We start from the raw sequence: 16,034 nt of genomic DNA on the forward strand, positions 1-16,034 counted from the left end.
GAAAATGAGTTATTAGCCTTGGTTATGGCGATCAGAAAATGGAGACATTATATCTTGGGTCAGACCTTTACAATGTGAACAGATCAGCAAGCTCTAAAGTACTTATTAGAGCAAATGGTGGGTACACTAGCACCACATAAGTGGGTTTCCAAATTCGTTGGGTATGATTTCTCAATGGAATATAAGCCATGAAAGGAAAATAAGGGGGTAGATGCACTTTCAAGGGTTCAAAATCAACAATGACATCACAGATGAAGATGCAATTCCAACAGACTAAACTATATGCCATGATATGGCAAGTAATTCAGATTTTGAAGCAAGCACATATGAACTAGGATTTGCAATTTTTTACACAACCCGTTAATCTGACACGGAATTGTAGGGTTAGAGTTTAGGCTAAACGAGTTGACGAGTTGACAGGTTGATCTGTTTATAAACGAGTTGGTGGCTTAACCCACCGGTTGACCTGCCAACCCATTTATGACCCACCAACTTGATTATAACACGTTCATGAACCATCAACCCGTTTAGCTAATCATGACGGGTTTGAGTTGGCGGGTCGACCCAAACCCAACAAGATAACCCGTTTTGTCAACTTGAATATGAACCACAAATGCAGGTACACAGGGGCGGAGCCAGCCCCCCAAAGTTGGGGTGGCCAAATTGAAAAAAAAAAGTTTTAGGGGGGCTAAAATTAGAAAAAATAATAAAATTTGGGGCAAAATTTTAATTTTTTTTAATTTTTTTGGGGAGAACCTAGGCCCCCCCAAGCCCCAAGGTGGCTCCGCCCCTGCAGGTACAAGCAATAAGTACAATCAAAGTTGACTGGCTAGAAGAACTCAAGAAAACTTATCCTAATGATCCTCAACTCTAGGATTTACTCCAGCAATTCCAGAAAGGCGCTCTTGATCTAGTGAAGTTCTACATCTAGAATGGGTTCCTTTTTTACAAAGGACGATTCCACTTGGGCTCCTTGGTGCCAATCCAACATCATATCTTGCACCAATTTCACAATAGCCCTTTAGCAGGTCATATGGGAACTTAGAAGACATATTCTAAAGTGAAGAAAGAGTTTTACTGGCCTGGGTTGAGGAAAGATGTCCGTAAGCACATTCGCGAATGTGATGTTTGCCAACAGAATAAGGTGGAAAACCTCCATCCAGTAGGGTTGTTGCAGCCCCTATCAATTCCGACCCAAATTTGGACCGAGGTAAGCATGGATTTCATATAAGGCCTACCTAACTTGCAGGGGAAAAAAATGTGATTATGGTCGTGATAGACAGGTTGAGCAAGTATGCCCAATTCATTCCACTGTCTCATCTGTACACAATAGGATCTATCGCAAAGCTCTTCCTCGACCATATTTTCAAACTCCATGGATTACCCAAATCCATAGTCTGCGACAGGGATCGCATCTTTACCAACAATTTCTAGAGGGAGCTCTTTCGTCTAAGTGGCACTGACCTCTTAATGAGCTCAACTTACTACCCCCAAACCGACGAATAATTAGAAATCATAAACAGGGGCTTGGAAGGTTATCTACGGAGTTTTACAGAGAACATACCTAAAGATTGGAAGCAGTGGCTCTCACTGGCTGAATGGGCTTATAACACATCGGAGCATACCTCTACAAAGCTCACCCCTTTTGAAGCTGTTTTTGGGTACCCACCTCCACGACTTTTACCTTACAAACCAGGGGCTACCAACATTCAGGCCGTGGATGACAGCCTCAAGAGTAGAGAGTTCATACTCACATTGATCAGATAAAACCTCGAGGACACTCAATAAAAAATGAAGTATTTTGTAGATAAAGAGTGGACTCTCCGAGAGTTCGAAGTGGGTGATTGGGTCTACCTCAAGTTCCGCCCATATAGGCAAATGTCAGTGACTCTCAGAAGGAACCTAAAACTTTCCCGCAGGCACAATGGGCCCGTCCATGTGATTCAGAGGATTGGCATGGTGGCTAACAAGCTTGATCTATCCTCTACATCCTAGATCTACCCGGTGTTCCATGTTTCTAACCCTAACCTTGTGGGCAAGGTCTTCTAAAGCAAAGGAGTGTGTTACGTGCGCCTATGGTCCATTGGTGAAGAAGACGTTTCAGGATGTTGGATGGGAAGCAGTGTGAAGAACAAGACAATGGTCCTTGAAACCAGGGCTCAAGGACTTGTGAATGAAGGCCATGTGGCTTACCTTACAGAACACATTTCAGAGAAGTTCAATTACCCAAGAAAGGCGCACCAGCTGTGAAGGGTTAATTCTAATATTATTGCAAACTGGGGTTTATTTGTATTGTTTTTATTTCCCTAAAACGGTGGAGTCCATCGTATCCTAATTCCCAATTGTTCTGGAACGTGGTTGTGGGCTGGACACCCAGTAGTGTAATGGGTCAGTAAATAGGGCTCGTGGGCTATACTTTCAGTAGATTAAGGGGTAATGGGTTAGTGGGTAGAAGCCACGCACTACTGGCAGTTACCTAAGTCAGCAATTGTAGTTTAATTTCTTTCCTTTATTTAAAATCAGCAGTTGATTAATAGAAGTATCATTTGAAGTATTATGATCAAGCCGTGAGCTTGTGGAGGGATAGCCGCTTGAAGTGTCATAGTATTCTTGTATCAATTACAAAATATCTAGGTTCATAACAAGTTACAGGAAAGCTATTCAAAGTACTCTAACTTGATCCATACAAGAATTAATATTTTAGGCAAAGAGAGTTTAAGAAGTTTCATACCTGGCTACCATCTTCTAAGGATACTTGTCTTGTTTGCAATATGCCAGATTTTACCGTCCAAAACTGCATCCATACTTTTCTCAACACTGAATTTGAACATAAAAGAGACAAATTTTCATTCAAAAGACTTTCCACCTTCATAAATTGGCTCCATATGATCATGATTTCAAATTTTCTTTTGATTTTCTGAACTTCTAGAAATGGTCTTGCGCCAATAGTTTTTCTTGGAGGGCACATATATATAACTGTTCAACAGATCAGGAGGATATCTTGATGGACCAGGTTGATCAATACCAAGATGAAACCAAACTGTTGGATCAGGGTGTATACAAAAATACAATGGCGGCTCTATCTTTTCTTTCAAATACTGTTCAACTTTAATTCTTTCTAGAACAGTTGAAACGAAGCGTCAACCTTTTCTTTCTAGAACATAGACTCTCAACTTCTCTCAATTACTGCCACGTACGTGTGATAGAAAAATCTGGTGGGAGATTACGAACATAACGTTTGTACAAAAGGTCAACCATATATAGTATCCACATGTTTAGTCCGATCCACACCTACCAGATGTAACCAAATTGTTCTTTTGTTTTCTAATTTTCTAAAATCGTACGTCATCACATGTGAAAGGAAAAAAATAGAGAATCAATTCTGGTTTACAATTACTTCAATCAGGTATTAAAATGGACTCAGACGTGATTGAAGTATGCCAAAAAAAAAATAAAAAAATATACTCTCCATTGTCAAATTTCATCTACTTAATTAACAAATTCCAATAGTTAGGGGCGGAGCTAGCACAGGTTTCCTCAAAAAAAAAAAAAAAAAAAAAAAAATCCTAAAAAACAAAATTAAAAATTTTACCAATAATTTTTTATTTTTTATTTTATTTTTTCAATTTTGCCCACCCCTAATCCCAATTGCTGGCTCCACCCCTGCCGATAGTGTAACACGTCACCGATAATAAAATTATGCAATGTGTCTTATTTAAGTCAGTGTTACAGTAACAAATTTTGTTAAGTTATCGGATGGAATTGGCTGTAGAGAATGTGAAAAGTCTATAGGCCCATTGACACTCTTAAAAGACGTCTTTAGAGAGTTAGGAGGGGACACCTTGGCTTATAAAGTACCTAGGTCAAGTATCTCTTGGTGATGTGGGATACTTTAACACGTCTCATCATGTGTGACAACTTTGGCCAAACACGTGTTGAATATCGGGAGGGAAAGACATATCATCGTTCAAGGAACCTGCTTTGATACAATGTAAAAGTCTATTGAGCCTTACTCTTCCACAAAAGACACCTTAGGGAAAGAGATTTGCTTAAGGCTTATAAAGCCCACATTTCAGGTATACCTTGACAATGTAAGACTCTTAACACGCCCCTCATGTGTAGCACTATTGTCCAAGCACGTGTACAACGGGAGGGAAGACCCAACATTAATTGTCCAAAGCCCTGAAATTCTAATACCATGTGAAAAGTCCATGGGCCCATTGATATTCTCAAATGACTCATTGAGAGAGGAGGGGACACCATGGTTTATAAAGTGATTAGGTCATGTTTCTCTTGACAATGTGGAACACTTTAACCGATAATTAATTTTTTTTTTTGGTATAGTTTATATCCATCTGAATTGATGCAGGGGGATCCGTATTAGATGATGCTGAGTTTTCAGATAGCACATTGATGGCGCTGAATTACCTGGAGCAGGTAGATCAGTGCAAGATTGGAAAGAATCGTGATCTAGCCTAATTGGGGCAATTTTCGAGTGCGCTGTAGTATTTTAGCCATAACTTTGGCTACGAGTATCTGATACGTGCATATGACCCCAATTCGGAAAGCTCTCTTCGGCGCGCACGTCATGGCCACCCAGCTATGCTTGGTGCTCCTCGTTTCGAATCCAAAATCCGCTGTTTTCCTTTCCAAAAGCTTAATTTTAGATTTTTTTTTTCCTTTTATGGTAACTTTTCGTTTATCGATTAGGAGGTGATTCTGGGTCCGATTTGGACCAGATTTTTGGCAGACTGTTTATTTTATTCTGTATTTCAATTTATTAGGGTTTTCGCGATTTTATTGTTTTTGATAAAATTCTAAATTTTCAGCTATATTAGCCCGGCTTGTGGGCGTTTTTCGGCAGTTGTTGATTATTGATAATTTTATCGAATTCAAAGTTTGTCTCTGTGTTTGGGATAATTTTTTTGTTTTATTCCTTACAAACTACCTGTTGGTTAACCTACAGAATAATTCTGTCCGGCGTAATGAATTCATTACAGACTGCATTTTTCCTAGTGTGAAAAAAGGGTGCATGGGTGAGAGCCGCAAGGAATCGTTTTCCTAAGTTCCCAACTTCTATTAATTACTGCGCAGAAAAAACTGGCTGGTAGGACGCTATTGACTTGCTACCCTAAAAATCAACATGTTCTTAAAATGACACTGACTATAAGACTATTTATTTGTTGACTATTCGATTTTCAGCGTCAAAATGAAGTAGGCATTTAATTTCTAGAATAATCCTTAAAAGTCAAACAACAAATTAGAAAGAATTTTTGTTGAGATATATGGCCCCGCCAAACTATAAATAGCTACACCGAGCAGTAGGGGCTGCATGGGATCGAGCTAATACAATCATATAACTTGTTTGAAAAACTACAAAAAAATTAGTGATAGTCATTGTAGTGATATGGCTCAGGTAGATTATCGTGGCGAAGTTGGCAGATGGTCTCTTCAGGGGAAGACAGCTCTTGTTACCGGTGGAACCAAAGGAATCGGGTTCGTTTTCTCTGTGTCTAATTTCTCTTTTACTAGCTTTTATTTTTGCTGTTTTTATAGCTTCGCCTTTACAAACGTTTGTAAATATATATATATTTAGGTATGCTATTGTGGAGGAATTGGCAAGGTTTGGGGCGACCGTGTACACGTGCTCTCGAAATGAAGCTGATATTAATAAGTGTCTGCGCGAGTGGGAGACAAAAGGCTTTCGAGTCACTGGTTCAGTCTGTGACCTTTCTTCTCGAGCCCAAAGAATTGAGCTTATAAACACAGTTTCTCATCAATTCAAAGGCAAACTGAATATCCTAGTAAGTCTTTGGTTTTCTTCACTAGCTTATTAAATAAGAAAAAAGTGTTGGGCTTCTCTTAATTAGCTTCTCGTTAAGATTTTGCATGTTTTATCAAAAAAGCTGTTATTAAGGTTTTTTACGGGCTGGTTTTAGATAAACAATGTGGGAACCAACGTTAAGAAACCAACCTTGGAGATGACAGCTGAAGATTTCTCATTGGTAATGAGTACCAACTTTGAATCTGCTTACCACATGAGCCAACTTGCACATCCTCTTCTGAAAGCATCAGGAGCAGGAAGCATTGTTCTCCTTTCTTCTGTTTCTGGACTGCGGTCTATAGGTTGTGGATCTGTTTATGAAGCCACTAAAGGTAATTTACTCGTGCAATCTTATATATATATTCGTTGTTAATTAATTTAATTAAACTTTGTGTAAATTCATGTCCTGTTTTATATATATATATATGCAGGAGCAGTGGACCAACTTACTAGAAGTTTGGCATGCGAGTGGGCAAAAGACAATATCAGGACCAATTCCGTTGCACCTGGGGCGACAAGAACAACTTTAATTGATGATGTAATGTTCTTTTACGATGCTTGTCTATCTGTCTTGTTGGAATGATCGTGCATCTTTCATGAATATATAACCATTCTGCATGCAGTGTATATATATATATATATATATATATATATATATATATATATATATATATATATATATTTCATGCTCTTTTGATGATCATTTGTGCAATCGGTCATAACAAATAAATCTCCCTGACATCACTTGTTTGTTACTATTGCAGCTTAAAAGCAAAGATTTGGAAGCTATATATTCACAGACTCCTCTTCGACGGCTCGCGGAACCAGATGAGATGTCATCTTTGGTAGCATTTCTATGCCTACCTTCAGCCTCATATATAACTGGACAGACAATCTATGTAGATGGAGGGATGACTGTGAATGGATTGCCTACATGTTAATTCGAAATAATGAAGATAGAGAAACAGCACATAATAAAGTACTGAAGCTAACAAGCTTAAGGACAGCTTGTATGATTGTATCTAGCTTTCTAGTATATTGTACGTTGTTTCACGCACTGACAAGATCGGAGTGGTTGTGGGTTGCTTTTCTATGTGCTAGATTTGGAATAGAAAATATTTGTACTTTAGTGCTTGATATTTATAATAAAAATTTGTGATTCCTTTTGTCTTGAAAGACTGAAATAAACTTTTTTCCTTTCATGTATATCACATTGCTGGATCATGACGAACCTAATTTTATGTGAAGAAACTATAAAAAATAAAATAAACAATTTAAGTAGTCCCAACAAAATATTTCATAAAAAAAATTCAAATCTAAGAATACAATCATAATTATTGAGACAATAGTTACAAGCATTATAAAGACAAGAGTTATAAGCACTCAAGAAATAAGAGTTACAATAACTCAAGAAACAAGAGTTACAAGATAATAAATTAGATTTATTGTTGTTAATGTAGAAGTAAAAGAAACTTGTAACGTTCAGATTATTTCTTTATAAATAGAGCCCTGTACACAATCAAATGAATTAAGGAATTAAGATGTACCCAAAGAAAAGACTTTGACGTGTGAATGTAGACTATTCGTTGAATCACCTTAATTCTATGTGTTTCTTTCTTGTTCTCATTTTTTTCTTAAATTATATATTTTTACAATAATTATCATAAAATAAATCAATTGTGCGTAAAAACACCAGAATTTTTGAGAAAAACCTTTTGAACTTGAAAGAAAAAAAAAAAAAATCATGGGAGAGCTCTAATATGAACTAGACCACTATAATAAATTTGGTTATAACAAATCAAGTTTCCACCTAAAAGTTGAGAATTATACTAACAATGTAGACAAGAAAATGAATTACCTTTTTGGAATTTTCAACGCAATTTTCTGATGAAAAACTAGCTACGAACTCAATCAAGTTAACCATGGTGGAAATGCTAATCCTAATCTCTCAAATTCTTCATGATTTTTGTGCTCCACTTAAATTCTAGAGGAAATCCATCTCTCTTTCCTCAAGCTTTCTCATAGGAGAAATCCTTATTTTTTCCCTCACTCTTAGTTACTCATGTAAATAAACTTACGGTTCACCAAGACTCAAAATTAATAATTATACACATATAAATACATATATATGTGTGTACATATGTGTCTGCGTATATTATGGTATTCAACTTCGTAAACCAACCTAACAAATCTCCTCTCCCAATCCATGAAGGAGAACATGTGTATTGTAAACAATCAAGTTATTGAGCACAATATAGCCTTTAATGGCTTATTCAGAGTGGTGGAAGTAAATGTCTAATACTCAACCACCCGTAACTTCTTGTGTTCTTTTTTTTATCTTGTTTCTGCTTTTATTCTTATATTTTAGATTTTTAGACAAATCTCAACTTTTACTATATTTTTGTTCATGTTAAAGTAAATGTTGAAACTTTCTTAGATCACAAAATCAAAACGGATCAATCTGACTGGGGTGGGGAGTTTCACAACTTGCATACTAGTATTTCAATCGCCTACCATATTTCTTGTCCCAATGATTACCAACAAAACAGGTCTGTAGAACGTAAACACCATCACTTGATTGAATCTTACTCTTTTAGCCGCTGCTTCGATCTATTCCTAAGATTTATTGGGATGAAGCTTTTGTCACTACTTCTTATCTTTTTTTTTTTTTTCCTTTTTTTTTCTTCAAGTATTTTATTTGGAGAACACTCAAAACTTAGTCTATATAAAGGCATCCAGTCTATGCGTTTTTTAAATTCAATTTTGAAATATTAATAAAATTTCTGTCTTTTAGAGTTGAGAGCCCCTTCTATAAGGATGGACTGTAAAAGTGATGTTTTACAGCTTTTAATAAAGAGTTAACACATCATCTAAAAGACTAAAATAAAATATGCATGAAAACACAATCATAGGAAACTTTCTCCCTTTCAAGAGCCCAACCGGCCTTAAAAAACCAACACCTCCTTAGCCCCATGTCGCCGCTGGATTCTACCGAAGGCCACCGCCATCATGGATGGAGTTTTGCCGTCAAAGGAGAAACTTGGCAAGATTTCCAATTTCCAGTCCCCCACAGTAATGAGAAACCTCTGATTTTCACCAAATAAAAAACGTAGAGACCAGATCTGCGCCGGCGAGGGAGAGAGAGACCTGGCGAAGGAAAGAGAGATCCGGTGAAGCCCAAGATCCGGCGAGGGAAAGCGAGATTCGGTGAAGCCCGAGGTCGGGGTTGGGGTCAAGGTCGGCGACGGGGTGGTCAGCGATGTGGGGGTCTGTCCGATAGATCCGAGAGACGGCACTCTTTGTCGTCGCTCTCACTGATTTTCCGACGGTGTCGTGGCTGGAGGACCGTCCGTCAAAGGCCTCGTCCATTTCCGCCATTTTCCGCTCTTCAGCCCCTCTTGGTCGAATCTCCGACCAGTGCCCATAACAGATTTAGAGGTTGGGTGTGGCATGGCAGTGCTTCCAAGATCAACCTCCCGTGTTGCCGTCAAAGGTAGGGCTGAGCATGGGGCGGGGGGGGGGGGGGGGGGGCGGGGATGCCCATTTTTTGGCACCGCCCCGCACCCCTGCGGGTTGCGAAAATCGTACCCGCAAATCGCACAAAATGGGGAGAACCCGTGGGGTGCGGGGTGGGGGGTGCGGGTTATGCGGGGATATGCGGGTTTAATACCTAGATCTAGAAAAATGATAAACCAAACCAAAGGTAGATTTTCTCAGGAACCAAACAAGAAAATCAGATTCAAACAAAATCAGATTCAAACAGGAAAATCACAAACAAATCACAACAACCAGACTCAAACAAATCACGAAAAAGGGATGAGAGGCCAATGACCTCAGGATCGGCGACTCGGCGAGGCCTCTTGAAGCGAACGTCGACGATCTTCCCACCGTTCCTGGTCTCGCCAACCCTGACGTTCCCACCGTTCATGACGTTCCCACAGAACCGGTGACTCAGCAAGGCCTATCGACTTCCATATTTCCATTGGAGCAGATGCAGCACGACGGAAATCGTGAAGAAGAAGAAGAAGAAGAAGAAGAAGAAGAGGGGAAGGGTGTGGCGCTAGGGATTAGGAAGAAAAGAAAAGAAAAAATGGGAAAAAGGGGGGGGGGGGTGGCGGCTCTGCTAGGGTTAGTACTTAGTAGAGTATATTTTTTTTTAACTGTGCGGGGCGGGGCGGGTCCCCGGGTTTTTTTAAACCCCAACCCGCCCCGCCCTGCACGGGTATATCAATTTTTGACCCGCACCCGCAAAAAATCACCTAAAATCCGAGATTTTAGGGGCGGGTTGGGGAGGGGGATTCGGGTATTTGATCAGCCCTAGTCAAAGGCCTCCTCCAGCGGCGGCGTTTGGCGAATTCCGACTTTTGGGTGGTTAGGCGCAAATCCAATAGGTCTGTAGAAAGGGGAAAAATTGTATTTGATCCAGTGGTTTCAGGTTTATTTTATATATATTATATTTAGTGTTTTCAAATGATGTATCACCTATTAGAGGCCGTAAAACTAAATTCTTATGGCCCATCCTTATTGAAAGTATTCTCTTTAGAGTTATACCCTATTTGCTTCTTTATGACTTCCTCTTCCTTATTCATTATTTTATCTCTTCTTGAGTTCTCTTTTCGATTTTCAATTCTTAATTTATGCTATTATCATATATTTTCAGAACAATCATAGTCCTGGGCCGCGTCACCTGCTTCCCTCTGTTACATCCCATAAATCTCCATTTGAAATTCCTTTATCGTCAAACCCCTATGATTACAATTTTCTCAAGACTTTTGAGTGTGCATGCTGTTGGCCTCACCTCATGGCTCACGCCTTTCAATCGTCACAAACTCGATTTTCCGTCAACCTTCATCATTGCTCGAGAGGAAGTTTCTTCTTCTCGACTGACACTTGTTGAATTATAGAACTGTATAATTAATTCAACGGGATTTTGTATATTTCACTTGATCTACTACATGGTAATTAAACACAATTAACCTATATATAAAAAGGAAAAATGGGTACACTGATAGCTCATTGTAGATAGCCCCCAATTTGTTACACTTTACCCTCTTAGGGTGCGTTTGAAATTGTGATTTCGTAGAGAAAAAATGCGATTTTAAACCAAATCGCAAAGAATGAATCGTTTGGAAACTGTGTTTTTAAAAAATTGCTATTTGAAAATGCAGAAAAGTACTTATTCAAATCGCAGGCAATGTGGTGTTTTTTTGAAAACACAGTATTTTAAAAGGCTAACCTACGATTTTAAAGGCCAAACTGTGATTTTGCCAAACGCTAAATTGTATTTTTAAAAATCATTTTTTTAAATCGTACATTTTAAAATCGCACTTTTTTAAATTGCAAACCCAAATGAACCCTTAATGTTTCGTTTAAATATTTTCAATTGGAACTCTCCATTAGTACTCTTTGATATGATGTTAAAATGGACGGAAACTAGCTTGCGGATGTAACTTACATGTGCAAACTTTTTCTTCAAATATTCAAATTACCCTTAAAAAAAACCGGAAAATTCCACTTTTAATTTCTAATCTTTTATCATTTTTGCAATTAGGGTATCTATTTTTAAAAAAGTGTCAATTTAAGGTATTAACTTTTCATTTTTTTTTTCAATTTTAACACTGTTATAATTTTCTTTAAATCCTCTTAAAATTCACAAAATACCCCTTATTTTTTTAAGGAATAAAGAAAAAGGAAAAAAACTTGCAAAGATTTAGGTGTTAGTCAGAATTTAATGAAATTTGCAAAAATATTCATGCCTAAATCTTTGAAAAATTATATAATTTTTTTTTTTTTAAAAAAAAAAACACGTGTATTTTGAAAATTTTAATAAAATTTAACAAAAAATTCTAACGGAAGGTTAAAATTGAAAAAATTGAAAGATAGATACCCTAAATTGACGTTTTTTAAATATGGATATCTTAATTGCAAAAGTGATGAAAGATTAAGGGTTATAAGTGAAGTTATCCCTTAAAAAAAAAAAAACAAAGAAGTTTAACTCCTAAAATTGGGATATTTTCAGTATTTTTCTTTTTTGAAGAAAAAAAGGAAGACTTGCATATGCGCGCGGATCACATGCATCATTTCTTGTTCATTAATCTAGTAGCATAAAAACTTGTACATATATATATATAGTGCCAATTTCAAAGTAATGGTAGTTGGAAGGGTTCAAATATCACAAACGCCGGGATGGAACTAGCATTTGGAGTTTTGGGTCGGTAAAACTAAAAAATAAAAAAATTTGGTGGGAGGTAAAATTCTAATTTTTAAAGGATTATAAGAGTATTTTTTTTAAAAAAAAAAATCTGTAGAAAACATGGTGACTCCCCAAGCTAATTAGTTATTTTCTTTTCCTTTAATTTCTCCGTTCGTCTGTCTTTTGTTTGAGCTAGGTTTCGTCTCTTATATAGTATGGGTTTTGTAGCTAGCCTCCATAGTTTCCTATTTATTAGTAAATTCTCTTGCTCTATGTAGTCTATGGCTTAATTAGAACCCGTTGCTTTTTTATGCTGTGTAATACAAATTTCTGCTTTTATATATATTTGCTTTGCTAAGTTTTGTTAATCACTATATATGTGTTGTGAGTAGGTATGCTATTGTGGAGGAATTGGCACAGCTTGGAGCGACCGTGCACACATGTTCTCGGAATGAAGCCGATTTGAAGAAGTGCTTGCATGACTGGGAGGCGAAGGGCTTCCGAGTCACTGGTTCAGTCTGTGACCTTGTGTCTCAGCTCCAAAGAGAAGAACTTATAAACACAATTTCTCATCAATTTCACGGCAAACTCAATATTCTTGTAAGTTGATCTTTGGTGGTCGATCTCCTTTACTTATTAAGAAAAAAAAATGTTGTTCTTCTGTTAGAATGATAATCAAATCTAAAACAATTGTTTTGTTACTTCAAAAAATTAAATTAATAAAAAAAATGCTGAATTAATCATTTCTAACAAGAAACTTTTGTGGTACGGTTCTAGATAAATAACGTGGGAACCTGCATTCTTAAACCAACCACAAATGTGACAGCTCAAGATTTCTCATTCATCATGGGTACCAATATTGAATCTGCTTACCACCTGAGCCAGCTTGCGCACCCTCTTCTCAAAGGATCGGAAGGAGGAAGTATTATTCTCCTCTCTTCTATTAGTGGATTGTTGTCAATGGGTGGTACATCCCTTTACGGAGCAAGTAAAGGTATGTAATATATATATATATATATATATTCAATTTTATGGAGTCGGTAGGGATCGAATTCATCATCTCTATCTCTAATACTATATTAAATCGCTATTTATTTTTAAAAGCTTAAACTGATAAAAATATTGTCATGTTTTATGCAGGAGCAATAAACCAACTTTCTAGAAGTTTGGCATGTGAGTGGGCACGAGACAATATCAGGACCAACTGCATTGCACCTGGAGTGATAACAACTCCTTTAACGGAGGATGTAAGTGCATTTGACTTTTTTTTTTTTTTTGCAAAGAAGTGCATTTGACTTGTCGGCATACATATTAATCATATGTAGTCTTTTTGTTTTGTTTGTATTTGTATTTTTTGTTCTTTCTTTTAAATTCTTGTGCTTACTTCCTAATATTACTATTACTATTATTATTACTATTACAGTTCTTAGTCAATGGGAAAGCCTTGGAAACTATAAATTCACGGACTCCTATTGGACGAACTGGGGAGCCAAAGGAGGTATCATCCTTAGCAGCGTTTCTTTGCCTTCCTGCAGCCTCTTACATAACAGGACAGACAATCTATGTTGATGGAGGGATGTCTGTCTATGGATTCAATCCCTAGTTGCAGCAGTTTTGAATAAATTATCCAACTCCAATTATTCCTTCTATGTATTTTTATATTTGTTTTTATCTCATAATAATAAGCTTCAGCAGAGGTAAATGTCTTTGATTTTGTCTTGACGGGACTGAAATAAATTAATTTGTTTCCTCCTGTAATCCTATTTATCATATTGTTGGTCACACCGCAGCTGTCTTCTGTGAATATAAAAGAAAAAAAAAAAAAAAATTCCAACCGAACAATTTCAGCCATTCCCAAAAAATTATTCTGAGCAAAATTCTCAAGCTAATTAAGAACACAATTCAATCATAAAGAAAATCAATATTCAAATAGAAAACTTTCAAGAAAAATCCACTATCATATCATAAAATATGATACAATATCTTCTCAATTGTTTATACTCAAAAGTTGAAATCTACACTGACAATGGACATAATATATATATTCAATTACCTCTCTAGAAATTACAATGCAATTTTCTCACCAAAAAAAAAAAAATTCCGATTCATTGAAGTCAATATTGTACCCGAAGAAATTCGATGCTATAGTAACCATATATATGCATGCTGAAATCGCCAACCTAAGCCACTAAAATCTTAGGGAAAATAATGCCTTTTTTCATTCTTGTTTACTCAATCATGTGAAAAATATGTGAGTCGGGTTTGATGGAAAATGTTGGAAGCGTTTTAAAATCATCTAGCTCATGCATGTTTCATGCATGGGACATTATCCGTTGATCTTTGATTTTTTTCTTCAGCCAATTTGGCTTAGCTAGGTGCTGTAAAAAAACATTACATGTGTGCTGTAGTTTCATTCAATAATCAAAATTTTATTTTACTTTTTCTCTCTTTCTCGTGTAAAACTTGGAATTAATAACTCTCAGATATATATTAGAAAAGTACATATTTTGAAAGCAAAATCTTGATATTCAAGAGTTTGACTTTCCTTCCGTACGATCTAGGTTTCTTCTCGAACATTCAACCTTTCCTGTCGAAAGAAGGTTAAAGGAGTTTTAACTTAATTGTGGGACCTTATGTTTTATTTAACCACTAGGATAACTCCTAGGTCTAATTTCCAGAGCTTTAGTATTTTTAAGAGCCTCACCAAATTTTATTAGTTAAAATAATTAAAAATTATTTTTCTCTATTATTATGAGCTACTTTTTTAAAGCATTTCCAGCAGCCCATTTTAACTATTCATTATTACTATTTAATTTAAATAATTTTTTTTTCAGATTTTTCTATTATTTCTCTATTTAATCTTTTTTGAATGTTTATCTTTTCCTAACGGTGAACATATACGTGTGAAAAAAAAATGATAAATTTTATAGTTTTTTAATGATTTGGTGAGTAAATAGTACTTATCAAAATTAGTAAGTATTGTTCACTCACCAAATTTTTTTGGTTAAATTGGTGAGACTGTTGAGAATGGTTTTTTTGCGTTTTCTTTATATTATCTCACCTAAATAGTTAAAAAGCTATTTTGGTGAGACTTCTAAGAATGCGGTAATTCGTTTAATAAATAGTGTTGGACTTTTTAATTCGTTTTGATGCTATGTTCATCTTGTTGAAGAAGATCAGCCTCGTTGGCTTGTGTGGCCGAAACTGCAACACCGATGCTCAAATCACTCAGTACTCATAGGTACCTTTTTCGGCTTGTTGAGAGCCTAGCTTCCAATCGACCTCAAGCTCGATTGGAGTTTTTTAATATTTTTTTACTAAAAAAATTAATATTAAAATTTTAGTACAATTTTGACTTTGATCTATTTTTCACATTCTAAATAGAATGTTTGTAGTATTACATATATTATGTTTACTATGTTAGTATTTATATACTACAACTATAGAATCTTATACACACACACACACACGAGCAAGCTAACGATATGAGCCGAACGAGTCGAGTACGTCGAACTTATACAAGCTGAGCTCACGAGCTTTGTCTGAGCCGAGTTGATTTTATACGAGTACGTCTCATGTTATATACGAGTAAATTATTCTGTTCACGAACAACTCATTTACTTTTCAAACATATACTGAATCGAGTTTAAGCGAGCTGAGTTCAAGAGCAGCTTGGCTTCTAACACTATTAAAAGCAACCGATAAATCAACAACTTGGACTATTGAAGGTGCGTTGTCTCAAAAGAAAAAATAAAATACAATTGTGGAATGTATTAATTAATACATTTACTCGACAAGATATATATTGGACTAATGGTGTATATGATGCCACATCATTTAAACCAGCTGATATCGTGAATCCTATCTCATAGAGTGAATGATAGAGTGATGCTACTCTTTATAACTATTTTATACCGTGTTTTAAATAGCTTCTTTTTATGTCTGTCACTTTAAAAAAAAAAAAAAATGTCACTTAGAATACGCCAAATTAACCGGGTAAATGGATAGGATCCATTT

The 16,034-nt window shown here is 36.3% G+C and overlaps 2 protein-coding genes across 2 annotated transcripts; both read left to right on the plus strand.

Annotated features, from left to right (window-relative positions):
* Window positions 1–5,346: 5,346 nt before the first annotated feature.
* On the plus strand, window positions 5,347–6,925 carry LOC133877767 (tropinone reductase homolog At5g06060-like). The gene is made up of 5 exons (XM_062316172.1): window positions 5,347–5,496; window positions 5,597–5,804; window positions 5,940–6,156; window positions 6,256–6,362; window positions 6,589–6,925. Exons 1-5 carry the CDS (start codon window positions 5,408–5,410, stop codon window positions 6,763–6,765), a joined length of 798 nt encoding a protein of 265 aa, XP_062172156.1. The 5' UTR covers window positions 5,347–5,407; the 3' UTR covers window positions 6,766–6,925.
* Window positions 6,926–9,651: 2,726 nt separating this feature from the next.
* LOC133876900 (tropinone reductase homolog At2g29290-like) lies at window positions 9,652–13,620 on the plus strand. Its single transcript, XM_062315135.1, has 5 exons — window positions 9,652–9,770; window positions 12,410–12,617; window positions 12,795–13,011; window positions 13,158–13,264; window positions 13,441–13,620. The coding sequence occupies exons 1-5, from the start codon at window positions 9,652–9,654 to the stop codon at window positions 13,618–13,620; spliced, it is 831 nt and encodes a 276-aa protein (XP_062171119.1).
* Window positions 13,621–16,034: the final 2,414 nt, after the last annotated feature.

The sequence above is a fragment of the Alnus glutinosa genome, chromosome 9 (assembly GCF_958979055.1).
Source record: "Alnus glutinosa chromosome 9, dhAlnGlut1.1, whole genome shotgun sequence".
Classification (NCBI taxonomy): Eukaryota; Viridiplantae; Streptophyta; class Magnoliopsida; order Fagales; family Betulaceae; genus Alnus; species Alnus glutinosa.